Source organism: Oryctolagus cuniculus, chromosome 5, assembly GCF_051225735.1.
Source record: "Oryctolagus cuniculus isolate XC-2025 breed Fujian yellow rabbit chromosome 5, ASM5122573v1, whole genome shotgun sequence".
Lineage (NCBI taxonomy): Eukaryota > Metazoa > Chordata > Mammalia > Lagomorpha > Leporidae > Oryctolagus > Oryctolagus cuniculus.
In genome coordinates this window covers 86,664,665-86,683,357 of record NC_142871.1, presented here as the reverse complement: position 1 = coordinate 86,683,357, position 18,693 = coordinate 86,664,665, and the positions used below count along the sequence as shown (strand labels likewise).

The 18,693-nt window shown below is 44.4% G+C and overlaps 1 protein-coding gene across 5 annotated transcripts in view; it reads left to right on the top strand.

Moving 5' to 3' along the window:
• The window catches only part of NT5E (5'-nucleotidase ecto), a 105,067-nt gene that overhangs the window by 12,041 nt on the left and 74,333 nt on the right, over positions 1–18,693 (top strand). For all 5 annotated transcript variants that reach the window (XR_016233885.1, XM_070073820.1, XM_070073819.2 and 2 more), the window contains exons 2-3: positions 14,210–14,432; positions 18,286–18,474. Coding sequence is in view for 4 of the 5 variants with exons in the window: in XM_070073820.1 (XP_069929921.1) it covers positions 14,210–14,432; positions 18,286–18,474 (412 nt within the window). In the remaining variant the exon portion in view is untranslated. The remainder of the gene's footprint in view (positions 1–14,209; positions 14,433–18,285; positions 18,475–18,693) is intronic.

Sequence of the window (18,693 nt, the reverse complement as noted above, 5' to 3'; positions counted from 1 at the left end):
CCATGAGTGTCCTGACTCCAGCTCTAGGGGCTCTGCTAGTGCAGGGACTGCTTTCTGTTCCTAAGGGTTTAGCAGAAGCTTGAGTCCAGGGCTTTGAGGATGGAGAAAGACAAGCGGGGTCCTTTTTTTTGAGCAAGTTATCAGACTCCAGTCAGTTTTGTGGACTGGATTTAAAACCAGTGAGGAATGTGGAATCCTTCTGTAGTTTTCCCTCAATTTCCTGTAAGCATGGTCCTTCCTCTGTTGTTCTGATTCTTCTCCATGGAGTAGGCGAGTACAGGGCCTCTAGAGTCAGCCATCTTGGATCTTCAGATTTGCTGTCTTTATTGATTTTTAGGAATTTTAGCTATTGATCTGTGATCAATTTTGGAAATTGTAAGTATCTTCTGCTCTTAAGTTTATCAACTTGATCTATGATGCCTTTTCACTTGGTGTACTCGAGTTACTCTTGTGGTTTGTGCATTTGTAAGTTTATGTAATAGTAGAGTGGTGGCTATGGTATAATAATAATAATAAAAAGTTGGCCTTTGTCCCCAGTGTTTGCCACAGAAGTACCTTTTGTTATCTGTAATAAGAGCCTTTGATAAGATCTGAGTGTATGCCAATGAAGTGACTTTGGGTGGAGTGTCTAGATAGCCTTGCGATGGGGACAGTCACCAAACAGACCAAAAGCTTAGAGGATTAGAAGGTGAGTAATTTTAGCCTCATGCACAAACTTGCAGGAAAGGGCAGTGAGGCTGGAGATGCAACTCTATAAAACTCTTGAACAAGTTTGATGAGATTTGAGGGTGCTGAACATGTGAAGGTTCCTGGAGGGTGGCATGACCAGAATGGGCATGGAAGGTCTGTATACACCCCTCCCTATGCCCCGCCACCACCAGAAACTTCACATCTTTCCCTGTGCTCCTCTTCCATTTGGTTATTTCTGAGTTGCATCCTTCATGTGTTCAATGAATCATTTTAACTAATTTTCAAACATGAGGATGGAGACATGGGAATCTCTGAGTATAGCTTGTCAGTTAGAAGTGTAGGTGGCTGGGGCAAGAGGCAGGAGGCAGGAGGACAGGGATAGAAGTTAAAATGCCCATTTCCCACATGGAGTGCCTGGGTTGATACCTAGCTCCAGCTCCTGACTTCAGCATCCCACTAATACAGACAATGGAAGACAACAGGTGATAGTCCAAGTAATTGGATTTCTGCCATTCATATGGGAAACTTGTGTTGAGTTCCCAGCTCCTGGCTTTGGCCCGGCTCAGCCCCAGCTCTTTGGAGAGAGAACTAGTGCATGAAAGATCGTTCTCTCTCTCTTTAATTATTAAAAATTAGATTAAATAATTTAACAATGATAATTAATAATTTAATTTTTTAAGTTTAAGCAGCTGAGGACTGCCAACTAGCATCTTAAATGGGGATGGTGTTGTGCAATGGAGCCCTTTAACTTATCCGATATGATGTAAGTTCAAGTAGATAGGGTCAACAATTGAATTGTTGATTATACAATTATTGTCTGCAGAGAACTGAAGAATTTGGTTAGTGTGAGAAAAAAATCTTTAAGCCACACATCTGGAAAATGAACAGGAATGAAAGAAAGGAGAAAAACACCAGAGAAGAAATATGAGAAAGAGGCTGGACAGTAATCTAGATGTGAGATGAGAACTGAACTAAGGTCGTGGGGCCAAATCCATAGGAACCAACTTCTCTAGGCAGACAGCGTGGCATGGGGTAAAAAAGTGAATGTGGGAGTGAGACTAATGAGAAGCAAGTCCCCCCCTGCCACTTAGGATCTGTGCATTGTAAGAAGTTCATTCATCTCATGGGGCCTCCACTTCCACATGTGTGAGAGAAGTGTTGGCAGCCTCCTCCCAGAGGTTGTCAGGTCTAGAAGAGACGATGATGCATGTACAGTGCTAAGGACGGTGCCCTTTGAAGGATCCATAAGTGCTGGCTGGCCTGCCTTCTGTTGACAGGACAGGGGTGGCTCAGGAAAAGCTGTCATCCAAAGATGACTAGAAGGGTTCAAGCTCAGGACACCAGGAGAGTCAACATGCTTTGACATTGCTATTCAGGGGGCAGATTCTTATACCTACGTTTATCCCGTGTTAGTCTATTTTCTGTTGTTATAACAGAATACTGGAGCTGGGGAATGTTTAAGAAGGAGATGTCATTTGGCTCATGGTTCTGAAGACTGGGAAGGGCAAGATCCAGGAGGCACAGGGCATCACATGACATGAGGCACACACACAAAAGACAGAGCCAAATTGGCTTTGATAACAGACCCAGTCTCAAGAAAATCCATGAACAGATTAATCCTTTCCTGAGAGCAGAGCCCTCATGACCTAATCACTTATGAAAAGTCCCACTGGGCTGCAGCTTTTAGCACCGCACAACGGGAATTAAAGGTCAACCTGAGTGTCAGTGGGAACATTCAAACCACAGTACCCCCTGATGGCTGAAGTCTCAAACACTGAAGTGCAGTCTAAATGTTTTTCCTGATTTACTGGACATAGCTGGACACTGCAGGGCTGTGGCAGACAGGAGAAGTGGAAAGAGATTTATTTCCCTGGGCCATCAGCACAATCACATTTACTTACTGGTTCCTTGAGTCACCAGCTACATGAATTTGGCAATGACTTCCTCAGCTAAGAAATGGGGAACTGGGCAAGGGATCTGTCTCACGTCACATCCCAGCATCTCTGCCCTTGTGCAGCTCATTCACTGTCTCTCACTTCTCATATGACAACATCACTTGTTTTTTTCTGGACTTATTTACGTATACTTCTAAGTTTGCTTGATGGCTCTCTTACTCTCTCATTTCTCTCTCATGGCTTCCCCCCTTTTTTTTCTTTGAAGTTATTTCCTTGGGGAGAGCAAGCATTGTCATCTCCCAGGTACCTCCAGTTGGCCACATTTTTGCAGGCAGAGAGAGTCCAAGGATGATCTGTACAGCATTGTACTGTCAATAACCGAAATGACAGCCTAAGGAGTGGAAGGAGGATGAGCCCAGCTTTGAACTTGTTGTCTGTGAAGCTCATTTATTCCTTCAGTCCACAGATATCTATCTTGGACTCCCATGTGCCAGGCTTTATGCAGAAGGCTGTGGCCAGTAAGACCTGCTAGAGTAGCATTCACTGTTCTGGAGATAGGCAAGGAGCAATGCCCTTTTGACTCTTCTTAACCACATGCAGGGGCTGGGTAATGTATAAAATCGATAACAGGGAGAGGATAAACAGAGCAAAGGAAAAGGGCTACAATTCTAACACCTGTGCTTGGGATACTTGAGCTACAGACCTGGGCTAAGGAAGACCCAACAATGGGCCCTCCCACTTACCATCTACACCCAGATACATGGTGAACGTGTGTTTTCTCTCTCTGTAAATGTAATGCTGAAGTGAAACCATGTTGTATTCAAATGCTTACAAGGTCTCCTGTACCAAAGAAACTCGGAGTTACTTTATCTTTGATAACAAAGCCTTGTTTGCGGGAAGACAAATTGGCAGTGCTGGTTTGAAAAGCTTGAAGGGAGATCCTGATGGCATGGTATTTGTAAAGAGGTAAAGAAAATTAACAGTTCTCCTCAGAGCATAGACTTCAGATGTTGTGACTGTCTAGGGATTTGTGGATCCCACAGCCTCAAAGATGAGGACAGGCCCCCATCGCTGTGGCCATGGGCTTCTGCTTCATCTGTGCCTGAGTTCTAAATCAGTTCCCTGGGCTGGTCCCAGGGAGCAGAGGGAGGGAGCCAAGGCAGCTTCTTAGCTCATCTTGTCCTTATCCTGGCATCTGGATTTTCAAAACTGAAAATTGGAAATAATTAAGCCAATTACCCATCACATCAGCAACTCACAAGCACATCTGAATGCTGGGTAAGCTCCATCAGTATTTGTTTTCTCAGGCCTCATAAAATTTTCTCACTGGAATAAGTGGTGTTATATAAATCCAAACATTAGCTGGAGCCCTCTGACCCCTCAAAGATGTAGTTAAACTTAACTGGACCCCAATCAGGTGAACAGTTAATTCTCATGTAACATTGATATGTGTATTTTGCATGTATGCAGAGTTAGTATGTTTTTCTACCTGATTGGTAAAATGTGAATGCTGTTTGTTCAGTACTTGTTTGCTCATTCCTTCTTTCAATAAATATTGACCTGCAGATGAGCTTTAGGGGTGGGACCTGGGCCCCAGGATCTTTTCTGCCATTTGGTGGACTGTACACTCACTGGCCAAGACCAAAATGCCCTGGCACAGGACTGAGGGATGGAGAGCAACCCACCCTCAGAAATGGTCCACAATGCCAGGAACGTATCAACCAAGCCAAGCATGGTGGTAATCCTCCTGCCTTAAGGATGCTGCTACAGGTCCCTGAGAAACTGGTAACCAAGCCCCTTGGATTATAGGCTCTACTGGAATCTCCAGTCCATAACAGAAGAGCTGGTGTGTGACTGGTCACATAAAGGTGCACACGTGGCTTTCTTATCTTCTTTATAATTTATTTCTGTGAATTGAAAAAGGAACTCTTCCTTCTGCATTGTGCCTACTGCACTACATCAACTCTTCTTTATCTTTCTTCTGACCTGTTGAAGCCTCTTCGCTGGAGCATTTTTGACAACCTCACACCTAATTTTCATTCCCTCATTTGTTGATGCCATTTGCCTGCAAGCATCCCTGACTGGTTACATGGAGGTAGAGCTTGCCCTCTGAGCTCCTTCAGTTATTAGCAGCCAGTGTGGACCTGTGTCTTTACCTGAGGCCTCTCCCAACTCCTCCACATGGTCCCCGGGTGTCTTTCTTCTTTTAAGCTTTATTTATTCATTTTGAAAGGCAGAGTTACAGAGATTGGGAAACATAGAGTAATCTTCCATACATTTGGTTCACTCTCCCAGCTACGGCCAGAGGTGGGCCAAGCCTAGGCCAGGAGCCAGGAACTCCATCTGGGTCTCCCACGTGGATGCAGAGACCCAGACATTTAGATCATCTCCTGCTGCTTTCCCAGGCCATTAGCAAGGAGCTAGATTGAAAGCAGAGCAGCCTGGACTGGAACTGCAGCCCATATGGCAACAACCTAACCTACTGCACCAAAACATTTTATGTGCACATATGATGTATGGATAGTTGGATGGATGGTTGAATGGGTGGGTGGATGGATGGATGGATGGATGGGTATGCTAATGTTAGTCCAGCTCTTTGCCTACCCTATAAGCTTCCTGAGGACAAGGACCATGGTGCTGTTCTTGGAACTGTAGAACCCTATGAGAAACTAGCCAGTAGCTGAGTGATACTCATATCTTCCCTGCAGTCACATAGCATCAGTTTGGCACAGCAGTTAGAATCCTGTTGAAATCCCAGCTCTGCCAACTGGATGTCATGGAGCCCTCTGCCTCAGTTTTCCCATCTATAAAAAGGGGAAATAATAGTACCTACTTCAGGGTTTCATCAGGATTTAATGAGTCACAAATGAATAGGGCCTAGTCATGTAGCTTTTTGTCTTAAAAAAAAAAAACTTCTTTCTTAAAGTTCCCTTATTTTAGGAATTCTTTTTTTTTTTTTTTTTTTTTTTGACAGGCAGAGTGGACAGTGAGAGAGAGAGAGAGACAGAGAGAAAGGTCTTCCTTTGCCATTGGTTCACCCTCCCATGGCCGCTGCGGCCAGCGCGCTGTGCCCGGCGCACCGCGCTGATCTGAAGCCAGGAGCCAGGTACTTATGCTGGTCTCCATGGGGTGCAGGGCCCAAGCACTTGGGCCATCCTCCACTGCACTCCTGGGCCATAGCAGAGAGCTGGCCTGGAAGAGGGGCAACTGGGACAGAATCTGGCGCCCCAACCGGGACTAGAATCCGGTATGCCGGCGCCACAAGGCAGAGGATTAGCCTAGTGAGCCAGGGCGCCGGCCAGTTCCCTATATTCACTATATTTTTAAAGGTTCTCTATGAACAAAGCTGAGGTGGCGGAATGTCCCTCCTTTTAAGATTTTTATTTACTTTATTTATTTGAGAAGCAGAGAGAGTGGTCCGACCACTAACTGATCTACTCCCCAAATGCCTGCAACAGCTGTGGCCAGGCCAGGCTAAAGCTGGGAACCTGAAACTCAGTTTGGGTTTCCCATAGGGGTGGCAAGGACCAAAGCACTTGAACCATCATCTGCTGCCTTCCACAGTGTGAGGCAGCAGGAAGCTGGATTGGAAGCAGAGGAGCTAGGACTTGAACCCAGGCATTCAATATGAGATGTGGGCATAAAGGGCCTTAACTGCCAGACCAAATGCCCACCCTGAGATGTCCCATTTCTAAGTCAGATATAAGTGTCCTTTGATGGGCCAAATACTTGGTTGCTTCACAAAATTTATCTTCTCTGTAATTTCCATCATGAAATTTAAATCATGTTCATATGCACACTTACACATAAGACACAGAGAAGAGTTTGAACTTAAAAACAAATTGTGGGGCAGGCCTTGTGGCACTGCAGGTTAAGTCGCCACTTAGAATGCCTGCACCCATATCAGAGTACTGGTTTCAATCTCAGCTACTCTGCTTTTGATCCTGTTCTCTGCCAATGTGCCTGGGAAGCAGTTGATAATGGTTCCTACATGGGAGATCCAGAGTTTCTGCCTTCAGCTTGGCCCAGCCCCTGTTATTGCAACTCTCTCTCTCTCTTTCTCTCTCTCAATGAATTTTAAAAATATTAAAAGCAAAGAAAACAGGAAATGAAACAAGAGAAGCTAAGCAAGTACCCAGAGAGAGTACAAGACTATCAGGCTGTGAATGGTGATGTCGTTGGCTGCACTTTTCCCGGGCTTCCCATCAGCTTGGTTTCATTTGTTTTACAACTGAGTCGTTGCTTCATTACTATTTACCAAGCGTGTTTCATATCCTGCCTCCTTCTGAGAAGTTTTAATGGCTCACATACCAAATCCTAGAGTAAATGGAGCCCATTTAAAAACAGGTGAAGAGAGTGGGTTTATTATTCATTCAGTAAACATCTGCTAGGCACTGGTGCCAGCGGTCACTCGGTGTCACCAAGGATGTGGGGCAGTTGGCATATGAACAGCCATTGGTGTGTGGGGGGGTGAGTGCTATGAGAGACGGGCCAGGGGGAACACTCCAAACCAAAAGAGATGTGGAGGTGTCACTCAAACTGCATCATAAGTAGCTCGGGGGTTTCACTTCACCACTGGGGGCAGGGGCGAGTGGTTGGAGAGACTTAGAGCAGAGGCAGGAGGCTATGGGGGTGTGTTTTCAGAGATGACCTGCAAGGGATGCATGGGAGCTATGTCTGGTTGGTGGCTAGAAGATTCTGGAATGGTCTGGGCGAGACGTGACAAGGACACCGGGAAGCAGAGCAGTGGGAATGCGGAGGAGGAGACCACTGAGGGCTGGGGCAGAAGTAAAAGCAACAGGACTGTGGACAGCTGGGCGCGAGGGGCCAGCAGTGGAGGGTGAGGAGGCTGCCCTGCGTTTCACTGCTTCTGTGTGCACTTCGCACAGCTGGGACATGTGCATCTTCATGAGTGTCTCATTCACAGTCGCTGGGCTGAGGTCCTTGTCTGCTGGTCATTGACCTGCAGGGGACTCTCAGGGCAGGGAGCCATGGGGAAGGTGCGGGGAGAAACAGCTGACTACCAAATCACCCCAGACTGCTCCACAAATTGCCTCTTGAAACAAGAAGAGGGAGAGGGGTCCAGGCCTCTGCCCCAGGCGCCCCCTCCCAGACAGACATATTTTCACAGTGTCCGGAATTCTCTCTGCTTGTTTCAAGCTGATCAGGCCTGAAACAGAGAAGGGGAGTCATCTCAGTGTTCGAGAAAACACTTGCTGGCAGTACTGGGAATAGAAATTCTGCTGCAGGCGTAGGCAAACCGACCCACGCTGCCGTGTGGGGAGCTCGGCAGAGCTGGGCCCCTAGGACGTCCCCACAATTTGTTTATTTGGGGACACACATTTCCCAATTGAGAAAGCAGGTTCTGTCTGAGGCGGGACCTGACAGGATCTTGGCCTGTGAGTGTTTTCAGCTTTCAGGCTTGCTTGCCTTTTGTGGCTGTTTCCTGCTAAAATTATCCCTCTGTGCCCTTCGGGCTCATCCTTTATTGGCTTTTGAAGCACAACTCCTTACCAGTTTGGTACCTGAGGCCAGCAGAACTGTGTTTTATAGCCTTTCCCCCAGTACACACATAGAAAATAGCTATACTTGCACAGAATTCTAAGTCATATGAGGCCGCCTGGGGCACCTGCCCCAGGGGCCGAATAACAGGAAAGGAGATGGCTTTGATCAATCAGCTGTGACTGGGGTACTTAGAAAGTGGGAGATTCCTCTCTAAAAACAAAATATTACCGAATCATGAGCGGCCTTCATGAAAAGGCCACTGGCCACTGTGTCCCCCCTGCAGACCAGGCAGATCAGTGTCCACGTCTAACTTTTGATTCTGCTTCCTGTGTTAGCCACCTGCTCTCACACCAACTGTTTCACTTCCCTTATTCACACCCTGAGGAAAGTTCTCATTATTTCTTCTACTCGTGCATTTACTCAATCCCAATGGGAGTGTTTGTTCACAGGTAAGAAAGAGCAAATGACTACATGGCAGCTCCTGCTAGGAAGAGCTTTGAGAAAGAAACAGTAGCTGGCACATCACCTCAGAGGATGGGGCAGGGGAGCCGGAAAGGTTCAGTGTACCCTTTGACTTCTGCTGCAGATTCCATCCATGCAAGTTGTGGGTCAAATTAGTACAAAAAAAGAGACAGAAGGAGATTTTTCTTCTTTATTTATAAATGTTGCCTCTAGCTTATGTTACCTGCTAAAGTTGTATCTTACTGTTGTCAAAAGCCAGTTAGTTCAATGCTTATAATTATTATCTTTGCAAGCATAGAAAAAGGTCTCATCTCTACTGTCATCTCTAGTTGAGTGTCAATGACTCCCTGAACTGCTAGAATAAGAAGGATGCTGATGTTCATTCCAAACTCAGTGGGAAAGACTAACTCAGCCAGTTGATTGGCATCTGCCATTGTAGGGAAGGGGATGGAGGGGAGTCATGTTATGACATCATATATTTGTTTGCCCTTCAACTTAGATGTATACTGGGTACCTTCTAATCAGTTTAGTACCCAAGAAATGATAATTAATGTATTTTTAATTATTTTTAGCATGAAGTACATTAGAAACAAATAATGTGACCACCTTATAATTCCCTGGAATTTTTTCTAAGAACACTGCTCATCCTCAGGGGTAAAGTTGACTTTGGCCTAAAACAGAAGTTATATGAATCATAAGCCAAACTTTAGACGTAAGTTTTCCTTCACTTGAAGGATATTTATAATAATCAAAACAAGAAAGCTGGCATCCCAAGTCATAGAATATCTCATTATTCCATTGCTGATTCATGTAAACTTCTGGGTCTCATTCTCAGTCAACAGAGGGTTTTTCTGAAGCCAAAGGCCCTTACAAACTATCCACATCAACTGCAAATACCAAGAAGTATTTGCAGAAGGTGTTGAAATCAGACTGTATTTGTCAGAGTTCATTTCACAACAACAGGATTTTGAGTCACAGAAGAATCAAATTTCCTTTTGTTCTCAACACTTCAATTCTTTTGACCTTAAATGGCAAGCCACATTTTAGGAATCTGGATGTCAAACTGAGCTTGGCTATAAGGAGAATGTGGAAACTTTCATTCCTGTAAGACCATCAGTTCTTTTTCTTTTCTTAACCCCCTCACTCTCTCCTTCCTTCCCTCGCTCCTACTTTCCTTCCCTCCCTCCTTCCTTCCCTCATTTATTTTTCTCTTTTTAAAATAGTGTTTTATGCTTTCTCTTGCACAAAATGGCAAGGTAAGAAGCTGGCATTGGACCAGAAGCCCACATTGTTATTTCTATGATTCTGGTGTTGGAAATATTGAAGGTCATTTTGCTAGGCTCAAGTCTCTTAAATTACAGAAAAGTACATTTGGTGAAATTTAGTATAAAATGTACAAGGTTGTCACAGGGCTAGAATTGTGAACAAATATTGTTAATGAATGAATAATCCCAATATTCAAAATGAAATACTTGGAAAGCAAAAGAATCACACACACACACAGAACACATGAACATAAGAATTTGAGCTGGGTCATAGAATCACTTGCCTAAAGTGATGATTAAACAAAAAATAGTGATTAACAAAAGAACTGTAAGTACTATATTAGAAAATTTGGATCAACTTTCAGAGAAGACCAAAAAAGTTGGGTTAAGAATACAGTGGGCCTTCTGTATCCATAGCTTCTGCATCTGTGGATTCAGCCAGCAGTAAATCAAAAATATTTGAACATTTACAGACTCCTGGCTCCAGCTTTCTGCTAATGCAGACCCTGGGAGGCAGTGGTGATGATTCAAGCAACTGGGTTCCTGCCACCCACAAGAGAGACATAGATTGAGTTCCTAATCCCAGCTTTGGCTCCAGCTTCTGCAGGCATTTGGGGAGTGAACCAGTAAATGAGTGTGCTCTCTCTCTGTTTCTTTTTCTCTTCCCCTGTCTTTCTATCAAATAAATAAATAAAGTATGCAGGAGGACATGCATAAGTTATATGCAAATACTGAGCCATTTCATGTAAGAAACTTGAGCATCCAAAGGTTTTCATATCTGTAGGGGGTCCTGGAACCTATCTCCTGCCAATCCCAAAGAATGACTTCATCTGTTGTGTTGTTCTGTTTTTTTTTTTTAATTGCTCTATGTTTTTCCCTTGGGCAGTCTTTTCCTGAGATATTTTCATGTTATTAATAAAAATAATAAAAGTGATTAAAATGATCACTTTTACACACATGATCCTCCTTCTGAATAACTTATACAACATTAAGTTCTCATAAGTACAATAGAATAAAATCAGATAGGAGAAAGTCAAGGTAGGAAAATGTAAACAGGAATTCCTAAAGAAAATTAGTATTTACAAACAAATTTTTCTGCATTGATTTTTGTTTGAAAAGTTGGTAACGATTCTGTCCATTCATTTATTCATTCAGCAGTGTAGCCTCTATGCCTGCTGGGTGTCTGCAGGTGCTAAGCACTCACTGGCAGGCAGACTAGGGCTCTACCACAGCTACAAAGAGACGGCTACCAGAGAAAGGAAAGACATTTAGCTCAGACTGGGTGACTGAGAAGTCTCTGTATAATAAGAATTACCAGAGGAGCAGCACTGTAGTGCAGCGGGTTAAGCCATAGCCTGCAGTGTTGGTATCCCATGTTGGCACCCATTAGAGTCCCAACTGCTCCACTTCCAATCCAGCTTCCTGCTAATGCACATGGGAAAGCGGCAGAAGATGGTCCAAGTTCCTGGGCCCCTGCCACCCCTCGCACTCCATGTGGGAGACTCAGAAGATGCTCCTGCTTCCTGGCTTCAGCCTGGCTCAGCCCTGGGTGTTGCAGCCATTTGGGGAGTAAACCAGCAGATGGAAGACCTCTCTCTGTGTCTCTTCCTCTCTCTCTGTATATGTAACTCTGCCTTTCAAATAAAATAAATCTTGAAAAAATAATTTAGTGCCAAGTTTGAGAGGGGTAGGAATTTATTGAGCAAATATCTCTAAAATTTAAAAACAAAAAAAAACAAAGAATTACCAGACTTCAGGAGCTAAAGCCATCAGTTGAATAAGGACCTGAAGAAACAATATTCTGGTCTAGTTTAGCTATCATCTTTAGCCATCACATGCAAAAGCACAGAGATAAGTGACATCGTGGGAAAATACAAGAAGTTAGGTGTCATTTTTTTTTTGTTTTTGAGCACCTACTTTGGGTTCGGCAAAGCTCAGAGGTTAAGAACTTTGAAGTCAAACAGAAGTGATTCTAGTCTCAGTTCCACCACTTACTAATTTTGTCACCTTCAACAATTCATTTAACTTCTCTAGAGCTGAGACTTTTTCATCGGTAAAATGAGCATAGTGAAATACTCACAGCACAACCTCATAGCACTAAAGCAGATTTTCTATACAAAGTCACTTTTTACAATGCTCTCACATGACAAGTATTAGTAAATGCTAGTTCTGTCTCATTACCACATTTGTCTTGTTTATTTACTGCCCTTCCAGAGAAAACGGAGATTTAGGAACATGCCCCAGCTCACTGCTCGTAAGTGGTGGAACCAATCCTTCCTTCTTGCTTGGCACATTACAGTGTGGCTGTCAGAAATGAGGCTGGAGCCAAGGTGAGATCCAATCACAAAGAGCCTTGTGAGCCCTGCTCAGAATACTGACTTTTATCCAAAAGGCAGTGCCTCTATAGGACCTGCAGGTGGAGCATGACAAGATCACATTTGCATTTAGAAAGATTATCCTGGCAGCAGTACAAAGAACAGTCTAGAGAAGGGAGTGATGAAGACTGAAAGCCTAGGCAGGAGGCTACTGTAGTGCAGGAGAGAATGGTGAGGATCACACTAAGGTAGGGACAATGTGGTAGGCAGACACTGGAGCTCTTATGTCAAAGAGAAGCATGCTGGGGGGTGGGGGTGGGAGAGGAGAGCGTGAGATTCAGTTGCTCCACGTATTCTGGCTTTATCGACTATGGGAGTGCCAGCACCTTGGGCCAAGATGGGAAATCCCAGATGAAAGGGGCTTTGTGCATGGTGAACCTTGGGTGCTTTTAAGACATTGGGGGAAAATGTCGCATGGCAGTTAACATACAGTTCTAGAGATCAGGAAAAAAGTAAGGGCTGGAGATTCTCAAGTTTGGAGTTGGAGGTGGGAGTGTGAGGGAGATGATTTAGTCAATCTACACACAACATTGAACATCATAGACTGGGGGCTCCTCTCCCCATGGCAATAGGGAGGAAAAAGACAGTAAAACTGCCACTTTCAGGAGCATTGCACTCAAAGTCAGGGTGGGGAGGGGAAACACTAAACAGGTAACAAAGAAATGAAAACTGTGACTTCAGCTGTTGCTCAGTGCTAAGCACATAACCACAGTGCTAAACATGTAAACCACAGGGTGGCTGACAACATGAAGAACCATGGAAATAGTCATTAAAAACCAAACAACTTCACAGTTAAGCAAGACAGGCATTGTAACATAACATGGGAGACTAATTTCAGCATAGGAAGAAATAGCACTATTCTAAGACTAGAAGAAGAAAAAAAAATTACCTGAGTGGGAGAACTTTCGAGACTAAATCAACTTTTAAGAAGGAAGTTAATTATACAAAAGGAAGAGGTAAAAATGAGTAGCTCACCAGACATGGGGGAAAGGCAAATTTAGAAATTCTGAATTTCCTCAGGAGAAGGAAATGGTAATGTGAACACAGGATGCTGCTGTCCCTGCATGAAGATACATGCCTGAGGGTATATACCCAACCACTTGAGCCAAGGCATTCAACAAATGCACGTGTGCACATGAGGGGACTACAGTGCAGCCAGCATGTAGTGGCTCAAGAGCCTTCAGTCCGGTCAGGAGACAAAAGCAAATGACCCCACAAATGTGTCATTACATGCTATGGAATATGTATGACCCCAAGGGCCATACTGATGATGCATGAAATCACCCCTGCTCCTAAGGAAGCCCCTGCACTCAGAGCAGGTCTGTAACCCACTGAAGGTCAAGCGACACTTTCACCCTGGAGTTCTCCTTAGCTTGGAACTGCTAGGAGTAGATAAAGGTGGCCCAGAGCTGCTGAAGAAAGAAGCCAGTACCGCACTGTAAAATGGGCTTGCCCTTGGATATCTTCCTTTTCCCAGGAGAATTAGAGGATCGAGGAGTCCTTGAGAAAACACAAGTGTGGGAACATGGTGGGAGGGAGGGGCTTCTGGTCTCAGTCAACAGTACATTTCAGCCTGCCTTGTGCTAAAGTCCTGTGCACAATCATGCTTCTTCCCGACAGATGATGGTTTAAATGGTTGGGTCTGAAATGTGGACTTATGAGAAAAAAAAACAGCATGAAAGGGCTGGGCAGAGGGTGGTAAATGTAGACTCTCCAGCCTGCCCCAGTTCTGAGGACTGGCAAGACAGTGGACACCTGACCAACTCACCAAGTGACACTTGTGCATGTTGATGGCAACCCTGCTGGGTGCAGTGAGCCCTGAGGTATCAGTGCTCTGCATCCTAGCACTCTGAAGGCCCCTGGATCCTCCTCAACGTGCAGTGGACACGGAGGCCATGGAAACTGTCTGATAGGAGCCAAGCCCATTTGGGGAGCTACTGGGCTAATGTCATTTTTTAAAGTTTTTATTGGAAATTCCATAGTACTTAATGCTTTCTCTCTTTTCCCTTTTACCTAGGCACTGGGAAACCATGAATTTGATAATGGGGTAAAAGGACTGATTGACCCACTTCTCAAAGAGGCTAAATTTCCAATTCTGAGTGCAAACATTAAAGCAAAGGGATCACTAGCATCTGAAATATCAGGACTTTATTTGCCATATAAAATTCTTAATGTTGGTAATGAAGTTGTGGGAATTGTTGGCTACACATCCAAAGAAACTCCTTTCCTCTCAAATCCAGGTATTTTCTACATTTGTAATACCCGTTGCTTGAAACAGAAACATTAAATCAGAGCTTGGTGTTCCTTTTATAGACTGTAACTGGAAGTAGGAACAATTAGGCAAGTTGTATACTGAGGATGGCATTGATAAAACTCAGGTGGATTCTGTGTTGTTCTAAGTTACTTCCTAAAGACATTACCTCTTTCTGTTTAAGCAATTATTTTGTTCCACAGTGTAAACAGGGTCTTTGTTTAATTCAGTGCTTTCAAATTTGGAAGAGAAGCCTGAGGGGGTTATTCTACAGATCTCTGTCCACTAATAAAACCCAGTTCTTCCAGTCCTCATGGCCTGGACACCCACAGGTGTATCACTTGTATGTCTAGCACATTTAAGTTAATTGAGCTAGGTACTGGAATGCCTATGATAGAACTCCTCTCAAGACATTCTGAAACATATCCCATGCTGTCTCTGTTATATGATGCCCAGTCCTGTGAGGTTTCTGATGTATGAAGAGAATGTATTCCTTTGTCCTCAGAGACATTTCTCTGAACTTTTTTGTCTCTTCTTGCCTGTCATACCAAAGCAGAGCACAGTAAGTCTCTCAACATTCATTCATTCCCTTGAGTACTTATCTGTGTGCCAGAGACTGTGCCAGGCACCAGGGATGCTGAACACAATGTCCTTGTCCCCTGGAGCTTACATGCACAGTGGGAGGATAAATGTTTGATGAGACAGAAGGTGGTGAGGGCTGCTGTGCAGAAGAATTAAGCAGAAGGAGGGAATGGCAGGTGTGATGGGGGGAAGGTGCGCAGGAGAAGATTTACAAAGAAGGTGACATGCTGCCAAGAGGTGACAGGCCGCCTGTAATTCTTGGTGAGAGCAACAAGATGCAGATTATCTTTGATGCTCTCGTGATACACAAAGATGGTAAAGCTGGTATCAGTCTTTTTTTTTTTTTTTTTTTGACAGGCAGAGTGGACAGTGTGAGAGAGAGAGAGAGAGAAAGGTCTTCCTTTTGCCGTTGGTTCACCCTCCAATGGCCGCCACGGCTGGCGCACTGCGGCCGGCGCACCGTGCTGATCCGAAGGCAGGAGCCAGGTACTTCTCCTGGTCTCCCATGGGGTGCAGGGCCCAAGCACTTGGGCCATCCTCCACTGCACTCCCTGGCCACAGCAGAGAGCTGGCCTGGAAGAGGGGCAACCGGGACAGAATCCGGCTCCCTGACCGGGACTAGAACCCGGTGTGCCGGCGCCGCAAGGTGGAGGATTAGCCTAGTGAGCCGTGGCGCCAGCCATGGTATCAGTCTTGATTCCCAAACGTTACCTGTTGGTTACGGACAGCACTACCAGTGAGCACTACACATCTGTGAGCTGCTAATCTTGGCTGTCCATCTGGGGCAACTTGGCTGTGGTTGGGACTGCTTCTCCTCTGTAGTAATTTACACCTGTGGAGTCCCCCTGCTGAAGGACATAGGGACCCCCCAGACATCACAGGGTAACAAGGGATGCATTCATAGTCTTGTTGCCTTTTGGAGAGATTGGGAATTTTGAAGCTGCAGTTTGCAGACTCCTGCATTTTGAAATCTCTTAATAAGATGTCATTCATTTTTTGGCATTTTCACTTTCATGCTGGTTCATGGAAATTAGTATAAAAGAGTCTAGATCTACTCTTCTGGGGACTCCTTTGCAGCTGAGCACTGCTGACTATGACTTGAGGGGCAGTGTGTCTGTATTCGCAGTCAATAGCATGTGAATTGAAGTAGTAAGACTTCAAGACTTGCTGAGGTTCGCCTACAGAGACAGTGAGAGGAGCCAGTCACCTCACTGCATGGGCAACGTGTGCCTTGCAGGACAAAGAGGACCCAGGCTGTGCAGTCAGACTGCTGCTAGCCAGTGGATGCCAACAGGTGATCATTTATTGCCACTAAGTGAGGGAGTAAGCAGCCAGTGAGGAATGCATACACTTCCAGGGAGAGCAGTATTTCAATGAAGTGCCTGCAGAGCTCGATAAGACTAAGACTGATGTGATCTTCAAGTGCACAAGACAAAATTGTCAACTGCAATTTTAAAACTGGCATTCAGGGCCGGCGCCGCGGCTCACTAGGCTAATCCTCCGCCTTGCGGCGCCAGCACACCGGGTTCTAGTCCCAGTCAGGGCGCTGGATTCTGTCCCGGTTGCCCCTCTTCCAGGCCAGCTCTCTGCTGTGGCCAGGGAGTGCAGTGGAGGATGGCCCAAGTGCTTGGGCCCTGCACCCCATGGGAGACCAGGAGAAGCACCTGGCTCCTGCCTTTGGATCAACACGGTGCGCTGGCTGCAGTGCGCTGGCCGCGGCGGCCATTGGAGGGTGAACCAAGGGGCAAAGGAAGACCTTTCTCTCTGTCTCTCTCTCTCACTGTCCACTCAGCCTGTCAAAAAAAAAAAAAGAAAAAGAAAAAAAAAAAAACCAAACTGGCATTCAGGAACTACTTGCTAACAGTTTAAGTAGGAAGACTTTCCAATATCTGTTCTATACACCATGCTTAAGTGCTAAGGCACTTTCCACATGGGTATGGCAGAAGTCTAAACGCAAAATTAGAGAAGTATAAACTCTTATCTGAGGCCTCCTCATAGTTTGAGATTGAGTTCAAGCTAAATAATATTATCCAAAATCTTTTTTTAAAAACATTTATTCAGTAAATATAAATTTCCAAAGTACAGTTTATGGATTACAATGGCTTTTTCCCCCCTATAACTTCCCTCCCACCCGCACCCCTTCCATCTCCCGCTCCCTCTCCCATTCCATTCACATTAAGATTCATTTTCAATTATCTTTATATACAGAAGATCGATTTAGTATATATTAAGTGAAGATTTCATCAGTTTATAGCCACACAGAACATAAAGTGTAAAATACTGTTTCGGTACTAGTTATAGCATTAATTCACATTGGACAACACATTAAGGACAGAGATCCCACATGAGGAGTAAATACACAGTGACTCCTGTTGTTGACTTAACAAATTGACACTCTTGTTTATGGCGTCAGTAATCTCCCTAGGCTCTACTCATGAGTTGCCAAGGCTATGGAAGCCTTTTGAGTTCGCTGACTTCGATCTTATTTAGACAAGGTCGTAGTCAAAGTGGAAGTTCTCTCCTTCCTTCAGCGAAGGGTACCTCCTTCTTTGATGGCCAGTTCTTTCTACTGGGATCTCACTTGCAGAGATCTTTCATTTAGGCTTTTTTTTTTTTTTTTTTTTTTTTTTTGCCAGAGTGTCTTGGGTTTCCATGCCTAAAATACTCTAATGGGCTCTTCAGCCAGATCCAAATGCCTTAAGGGCTGATTCTGAGGCCAGAGTGCTATTTAGGACATCTGCTATTCTAGGAGTCTGCTGTGTATCCCGCTTCCCATGTTGGATCATTCTCTCCCTTTTTGATTCTGTCAGTTAGTATTAGCAGACACTAGTCTTGTTTGTGTGATCCCTTTGACTCTTAGACCTATCAGTATGATCAATTGTGAACAGAAATTGATCACCTGGACTAGTGAGATGACATTGGTACATGCCACCTTGATGGGATTGTATTGGAATTCCCTGGTACATTTCTAACTCCACCATTTGGGGCAAGTCCGATTGAGCATGTCCCAAATTGTACATCTCCTCCCTCTCTTATTTCCACTCTTATATTTAACAGGGATCACTAAGAAACATAACAGAACTTTTGAACTTTTGTTGGCTTCCTAGAACTTTCTGTTTAATGTGTAAATATATTTCAGTCTTGTAATTTAAGTGCTTTAGTAAATTAAGCTGTTTTATACTTGGCATGTTTGTATGCATAGTAAGAAATGTACCAAAATTATTAGAAAATATGTTCATTTTATCTATTTTGTTCCTTAGGAACGGATTTAGTATTTGAAGATGAAATCACTGCATTGCAACCTGAAGTAGACAAGCTAAAAACTCTAAACGTGAACAAGATTATCGCACTGGGACACTCTGGTTTTGAAACGGATAAACTCATTGCTCAGAAAGTGAAGGGCGTGGACGTCGTGGTGGGAGGACACTCCAACACATTTCTTTACACCGGTAATTGTTTCAAGAGGGCTACAGGGGCCAGGTCCACACAAGTTACAGGGGTCTTTTTCTTTGTAACTGTTGTTAACACCTCTATTGCTATTTAATATGTCATATAGACTCACAGACATTACTAAGAAATTACTGGTTTCATGATTACAAGTCAGCTCCCTTTTCTTTAAGTTTATTGTAAGTAAATATAAAATCTGTATCATATATATATATATATAT